The sequence below is a fragment of the Trichechus manatus genome, unplaced genomic scaffold, assembly GCF_000243295.1.
Source record: "Trichechus manatus latirostris isolate Lorelei unplaced genomic scaffold, TriManLat1.0 scaffold00092, whole genome shotgun sequence".
In the NCBI taxonomy this organism is placed as follows: domain Eukaryota; kingdom Metazoa; phylum Chordata; class Mammalia; order Sirenia; family Trichechidae; genus Trichechus; species Trichechus manatus.
This window is the reverse complement of record NW_004444028.1, coordinates 2,586,023-2,593,882: the sequence shown is the minus strand read 5'-3', so window position 1 is coordinate 2,593,882 and position 7,860 is coordinate 2,586,023. Positions and strand designations below refer to the sequence as shown.

Genomic DNA, 7,860 nt, shown 5'->3' with positions numbered 1-7,860 from the left:
GGACTAAAAAGGCATGTCAACTCAAAGTGTCATCTTTGCTTGGATCCTGAATGGAAACAAACACAAAAACAGATAAAAAGACATTACTGGGACCATTGGTGACATTGCAGCAGGTGTGCGTATGATAATACTGTACCCATGTTAAACTTCTTGTGTGTGATAATGGTATTGAAGAAATTAGGAGACCTTAGGAGATGCAGGCTGAAGTATTTGGAGGTGAAGTTTCTGCAACTTTCTTTCAGATGGTTCAACTGCAACAAGTAGAATTTATGTAGATAAAGAGCAAACTTGGCAAGATGTTGGCAGTTGGTGAACCTGGGTGTGTAGGGGGTATACATTTTACCACCCATTTAACTTTTCTGTGGGTTTATGTATTTATTTTTAATAAAGAGTTTGAATATAGAGAATGAATGAATAAATAAATTAAGTAATAAGTAAGTAAGTAAACACATCTGTCTTGGAGGAAGTAGAGCCAGAATTCTCCTTAGAAGCGAGGAGGGTGAGACTTCATCTCAAGTACTTTGGACATGTTGTCAGGAGGGATCAGTCCTGGAGAAAGACTTTGTGCTTGGTAAAGTAGATGGTCAGTGAAAAAGAGGAAGACCCTTGAAAAGATGGATTGACACAGTGGCTTGCAACAATGGGCTTAAGCATAATAACGATTCTGCGGATGGTGCAGGACCGGGCAGTGTTTCGTTCTGTTGTACGTACGGTCACTGTGAGTCAGAACCAGCTCAATGGCACCTAACAACAAGTAAATTTAAAAAAAAAAAAAATGCTCTTTCATAACTCACTTTGAATTCAGTACTAGTACTCTTTGTCTGCCTGTTGTAGTTAGTGGATTAGCAGTCTTTTGGGCTAAACCGTGACCCATCTAAAGTCAGACTCTAGGCTATAGCCTGACTTTATTTTCCTCCCACGCTGTTCACTCTGGTTCTGTGCTCTTGCTTTAAATTCTGTTCCCATGTACTTACAATGGGAGAGTCAGCCCCCTGTCATCCTACTGTTAGCACTGAGATGTATGATTTTTCCAAATTATAATAAGCCTCAACAAGGGTTGGTGAGGTTTTATCATATACATATTTGTTGAATGAATGAAAATAAATGTCTTATAGAATATATTACTTTATGAGTGGTTTATTCATGTGGGCTTATTCATGTAGCTATTAGTGAAAGGACTCCATCACTGGTTTTATTGGACACCTCTTGGACCCCAGGTCTCACCCTCTCATCCACTGCCATGCACCAGCTGCTGTGGCAGACACCCGTTATACACTAGTGTGACCTGGGGGCTCCTTGCCTCAGCTGCAATATATTTCTCTCACTTTCTGTCCTGGAGTTTCTCAGCTATCACTCTACTTCTTGGGACAAGGATGAGGGAGTTTACAACCCCATGGGGCAACCGTAAGCCAGTGGAGAACTGGATCCTCTACTCTTCTGTCCCTCACGTGGGAAGATCTGAGGTGCCTTCTTCACAAGACTCCTCAGAGGGCCCCCAGGACCATGGAGCCCTAGTTGCCCACTGGCTGACCAGATCCCTACTGCCCCTTTCAATTGGCTTTCCTTCCATCCCTGTTTCATTCTTCCCAGTCCCTCAGTACTCAATAATCTACATTCATGCAAGTCCTTGTCTCGGGTTTTACTTTTTGGCAGAGCCCAGACTAAGAAAATAGCATTCATTTAGTTACCATTGAACAGGGTGGGGATTGTTCCTGAATTGTTATTATTATAATGACCACTTTATAGGAGGTCCTGGGGTATCTAGAAAAGGCATTAGGTATAGAGTCTGGAGAATCGCCATTATTGTTAATTGGTCTTGGACAGGTTGTTGTAACGATCAGTGATTGGCGAAGCTACATTGATAGGGAATTAAGGAGCAGATGTGTTGTTGAATTCATAGGATTCTGTTAGCCGGTTATAGGACTGTAGCTTGAGGAGAACCTCTAGTATAAGGTGTTAAGAATAGCAAAATAGCCCTTGAACCTAAAGGTACTGGGAGAGTAGTTGAGAGCACTATGAGAACGAAGGCTGGTGGGACTTAGGCAGGGCTTCAACTGTTTGAACTGAGAGCTAAAATGGAGATATGAGACAGAACAGAGGCCTGTTATAATCCATAATGAGGTTAAATTTAGGAGCAAAAGCTCTTATAGGGTCACTTGGTGCAGAAGCCCACTGCAGTAGCCTGGAATTTGTTAAATTACATCAAGCCAAGATGAGAAACAGAAAATAAGGAGCAAACTTAATACAGAGAGGAGCAAGAATAAGGAGGCGATATAGAAAAGGAAGTCTTACATGCACAGGCTGGTTGCACACCATAATTTCTTGTTTCACAGTGTAGCTCAAGGTAATTCTATGACTTTTGAGTCTCTGTGGTTAGATGGTGCAGTCAGTTAGGGCATGGGCAGTTGAGGTGCTTTCTGATACAATGCAGGATAGGTGTTGAAGACTTGAGCAAATCTTGTCTCTTTACTGATGCCCCAGGGAAACACTTAATGAATGATGCTTCTCTTAATAAGAATAATTAATAGCTATATTATCCATTATAATTTATAGTTACTGGTTGATATAATTAATGCTATTTATGAAAATCATCATAATTACAGCATTTGATAGTTTACAAAGCACTTTCTCATCCATTATCTTATCTGAGTCTTGTAACAACGCTGTCTCTGGCTTAGGTAGAGTAGGTGGTGTTATCATTAATAGATGAGGAAACTATGGCCCAGGGAAGAATTTAACCAGACTCCAGGTCTGCTGCCCTTCCCAATAAACTGGGATGTCTATGAGTATATGGAACCCTGGTGGCGTAGTGGTTAAGAGCTCGGCTGCTAACCAAAAGATCAGCAGTTCAAATCCACCAGCTGCTCCTTGGAAACCCTATGGGGTCGTTATGAGTTGGAGTCGACTGGACGGTACCTAATAACAACAACATGAGTATATGAAAATACACTTAATCACATCCATGATTATTATAATAGTTTCTATCTGCACACAAGACAATTGAGTACAGATGGTTCTCAGCCCATAACAATGACATCCTACCTTTCCTTGCTGTAGCACCAGGCGGCCCATCACCCAGAATGCCCACATGAATTTTAAATGTTAAAGGGATTTCATTTGCTTTGATAATACCACAGTCTTTCATAATTATTAATGCTCTGTGCGATAAAGACGAGATCACCCCGATAGAGGGATTACTGCCTTGAAAACATCTGTTCCTCAGGCAAAGACCCATTGGCTGTAGAGGGTGTTGTCAAGCTTGAGATTCAGACTCTGAGAAATGGCACCAGTCATATTGCTGTTTTTCCATCTTGGGCTGTGACAAGGGAGCTGAGGACAATCTCCTGTTTTTCATAAGGCTGACATGCAGATCTGAACCATGCAGCTTGAATGTGCACACACACGCACACATACACACATGCACACATGCATGCAGACACATACACACATACACACACACCATGCACACACATCAGAGCCTTTTTTGACCCCGTTTTATACCATGTACTAAGCACCCCGTTTCCTGTTGAGCGTCTAGCAGTTTTTACCCAAAAGATATTGATGTGGAAACATCACTGGTTGGACCTGTGACACAGTCAGTCTGTCATCATTTATTCATTGATTTACTGAGCACTTTCCTATGGGTCAAGCCCTGAGCTAGACCCCAGAGGTACCACGGGAGCAAATCAGATGAGGTCCTTGCTTTCATGAAGCTTACGTTCTCACTGGGGAGACTGACAATAAAGAGACAAACATATAAGATAATCGTTGACGGTGATAGCTTTGTGGGAAAAAAGAAAGAAAGGAAGGAAGAAACAGAGAAAGTGACATAGAGAGGTTCATAAAAAATGTCCCGAATGAGAAAATCCTGACAAGGCTGCTTGCAATCATGTGATAAAATTTACTCATACTTCAAAAGGGCTAACCAATAAGGATGTCAACTGCCTGTTGGGGCAGGTGGCAGTGATGTGGTTTGACTCCAGAGGGCTAGGACACAGCTTTGTAGACAGTTGATGTTATCAGTGTGCCTAGGATAGATCAAGGAGTCCTAGTGGCCCAGTGGTTAAAGTGATCAACTGCTAACCGAAAGATTGGCGGTCCAAAACCATTAGCAGCTCTGTGGGAGAGAGATGGGGCAGTCTCCTTCCATAGAGGTTTACAGCCTTGGAAACCCTGGGGGTTTTTTACCGTTCGGATTTTTGTTGGCGTTGGTTTTGGTTTTGGTGGATAGATCAGATCAGTGTGGATTAACTGATACTGGCTAAATTCACACGAGACTAACCAGTACTCCAGATCCCAGTAGGATATTTTCATGCAGAGACTTAAATAATTCCCAGGACTCAGGGAAGGTGACTTGGTGAGCAAAATGCTAAGGAAAAAAAAAAGTGGTCTTAATAGGCAATGCTATTATGTTATCAAGGATCGCTGGTGGCGCAGTGGTTAAGGTGCTCAGCTGCTAATCGAAAGTTCAGTGGTTCGAAACCGCCAGCCTCTCTGAGGGAGAAAGATGTGGCTGTCTGCTTCCGTAAAGATTTACAGCCTTGGAAAACCTATGGGGTAGTTCTATACTCTCGGGAAGGGTCACTGTGAGTTGAAATCGACTTTATGGCAGTGAGTTTGGTTGTTTTTTTTTTTTTTTTTTATTCATGTTATCATTGTATGATGCAACGTATTCACTGTAAGAATAGATTTATTTAGAACGCTGTAAGATTTAACCCTAGCCCGTCAGAGCACCTTTTTATGTTTTGTTGTTGCTGGAGATATTCTGGTTTCTTGGCTTTCTTTTTCTTTTTTCCTCCTTTAGACTCTTAGAGACACTATCCTGATACTTCTTCAGACAAGTTCATTAGAGTTGATTATGCGAGAATATCTTCACATTATTTCATTCCTACTGGGTCTTGCTGAAAATACACTTTGGTCTCTTGATGGAGTCTTAAGAGACACTCCTATCCCACTCACACAATAATTATTGTCACCTTAGGTGATCAACTTACCCGATCCTACTACCAAATCCTAGGGCCACCTCATTTTATATCTCTTTGCCTTGAGCCATGGGCAAACTATTGGTTTGCTTGTTTTTCCCAAGCCTCTCCGCTATTCTTGGGAATGCCCTTTTGGCAGTATACCTTGGACTGTCCCCTTATTGATTCTGAGCTCAGGTACATGCATGTGCTTTGATAACTTGAGGGCTTCTATAGAGAACCTGTAGAGCCTGAAGTTCATAGTCAGTGATCCCTCTCACATGCCCTCTCAGCAGCCCCTTGGCCAGAACCTTGAGCTGTCCTTTTCTAGTCCACTTTTTAGGTGCATCAACCATGACGTGCCTCCCCAACCCCACCATCCATATACATCCATGTCCAGTACCCACTGAGCACCATAATCACCAAGCTTGGTCATACGATGATGTCTTTAAGCACTGGTTCCTCTTCTTGGATTGCCTGTCTCTTTCCCCTCCCCCTTCCTGCTCCAACTAAAATGCTATCCGTCTTTGCAGTGGTTTCTGAACTCCAGGAGCTTGGGATTCCGCCCTGGTTGGATCCGTTCCTTGAGTGCAGAGATTGAAACATGTATTTCCTTTCAGTCCTATGCTCATCAGAAGAGCCTCTAAATAAGTGTGTGACCCTAGGAAAGACATCTGCTGTCTGCTTAAGTTTTTGTATGTGGTGAAAAGGGGCAAGCCTACGCCAACCTACCTCACAAAGACTGAATAAAAGCTAAAAAGATGGAGTGCAGGAAAAGTGTGAACAAAGTCACAGGATGACTGGAGTAAATTGAAATCATGCTAATACCAATGAAAACTGGAACTTTCCTTCTTTAAAATGTGTATGTTGTTTCTAGCAGGGAAATCCTGGAGGCAAGACCCTTGAGGAGAGGCGCTCCAGCCTGGATGCAGAGATTGACTCCTTGACCAGTATCCTGGCTGACCTGGAGTGCAGCTCTCCCTACAAGCCTCGGCCTCCGCAGGTAAGTGCTTGCCATTACAGTCTCTCCACATTCCAGCCACATTCTACTCTCCTCTGAAAGAACAAGCTTCTTTCTCTACCTCTTTAATTCTTTTTTGTTCTTCTCCAAGCCAATCGTCTAAGTTGTCTTTTTGTTAATGTTAACATGTATTAGTTGACAGGCAGAAACTTCTTAAATTGATTTTGTAGTACTTTTTTAAAAATAGAACAATGTTATACAAACATGTTATGAAAAACTAAATCTCTTCTTATTCTATTGCCTTATCTTTTTCTAGCATTGCCTATGTAGATACTTTGTTATATGTTGTTGTAGCCTTCTTAACTGTGATTTAGCACAGTTAAGTAGGGTTAAGGTGAGGGGCTATATATTTTGTAAAGAAATTCCTTATGTTGGATATTGATGTTTTCAATTTTTTTTGTTGTAACAAATGCTACAAGGAACACGTTTGCGCATACTTCCTTTAGATTTATTTCTTTGCGTCAGATTCCTAACAGTGGTATTTCTACAATTGAGGAGTATGACCATTTTTGTTACTTTTCTTTCCAAAGGTTGTAAATAATTTATACTGCATCCTCAGTTTGGATATATCAGTTTCACCTCAATCTTACCAGACTCTGGTAATAGCAATTAATCTGTTTTGTAAGCGTAAATGATGCCTTGTTATCGGTTTTTATTTGCTTTTCTTTGCTTCCTTCAGAAGTTGACTATTTTTTGCATCTTAGTTTAATTATCTGCATGTTGAAAGCTGATCTTCCTTTACTAGGTGATCATTCTCTGCCTCTGTGGCGTCTTGAGAGTGAATGACAAGATCTGTTTCAGGGCTTCCGAGTTCTCAGAAGACAGCTGGAAGAACTTTGGATAGAATGCTTGTATGAGCACTGTTGTTGCTCTATTGTCGTTTGACTCTTGTGTGATGTTAGCTTGACTAAGTGACAGCAAAGATGACACTCTGAGTCCCTCTCCAGTTCTCAAGAGGCAGCTCCTATATTAACAATGGTTCCTTTCACAAATTAAAAACAAGTCCTGCTTCTCTGCTGTCAGTCATTTCAACACTTATCTACACATAGGGCTGTAGTGGTTTCTTCTTTTGAGACATTCCCATTACTTTTTCTAGATGTGTAATAGGACTGTCAGCTATGCAAGGCACAAGGCAAAACATAATAGAGCTTAGCTCTTCCTTAGCTATCTTTGTTCTTGGCTCTGTAAGACAGACCTGTCAGTAGTAGAAATGTAATTCAATTTTGTAAATATGTACTAAGCTACTGGTTTATAACAATGGTGTTCCTTAGGGGGAACTGGTAGGAGAAGGGAAATGGATGCTTGAAAGGGAAAAAAATAGGACCCAGTTACCGTCTTTCAAGAACCCATAATATTATAAGGTTAACTACGGTAGATATTGTAGAATCACAGGGAAGAGAATGATGAATTCTTTTGGACGTGGCGAAATCTGAGAAGGTTTATCAGAAGACTTGCATTTTTAGCTAAAGTTGTTGTTAGCTGCCATCCAGTCAACTCCACTCATGGCGACCATATGTTTAATGAAATGGAACTTTGCCTGGTCCTGCACCATCTTCACAACCACTGGCATATTTGACTCCATTGTTGTGGCTCCTGTTTCAGTCCATCTCATTGAGGGTTCTCATTTTTGCTGACTCTCTACTTTATCAAACATGATGTCCTTTTCTAGCAATTGGTCTTTTCTGATGACTTGTCCAAAGTAAGTGAGCCGAAGTCTTACTATCCTCTCTTCCAAGGAACGTTTTGTTTGTATTTCTTCTAAGACTGGTTTGTTCCTCCTTCTGGCAATTCACGGTATATTCAGTATTCTTCACCAACACCACATTTCGAATGCGTCTCCTTCTGCCTCTCTTTTTCATATCCAGTTTTTTCATGCAT

General features: G+C 41.4%; 1 protein-coding gene across 10 annotated transcripts in view; it reads left to right on the top strand.

Moving 5' to 3' along the window:
* LPP (LIM domain containing preferred translocation partner in lipoma) overlaps positions 1-7,860 on the top strand; it is a 756,943-nt gene that overhangs the window by 399,601 nt on the left and 349,482 nt on the right. For all 10 annotated transcript variants that reach the window (XM_023736780.1, XM_023736775.1, XM_023736779.1 and 7 more), the window contains one exon: positions 5,839-5,964. In XM_023736780.1, coding sequence (XP_023592548.1) covers positions 5,839-5,964 — 126 coding nt within the window. The remainder of the gene's footprint in view (positions 1-5,838; positions 5,965-7,860) is intronic.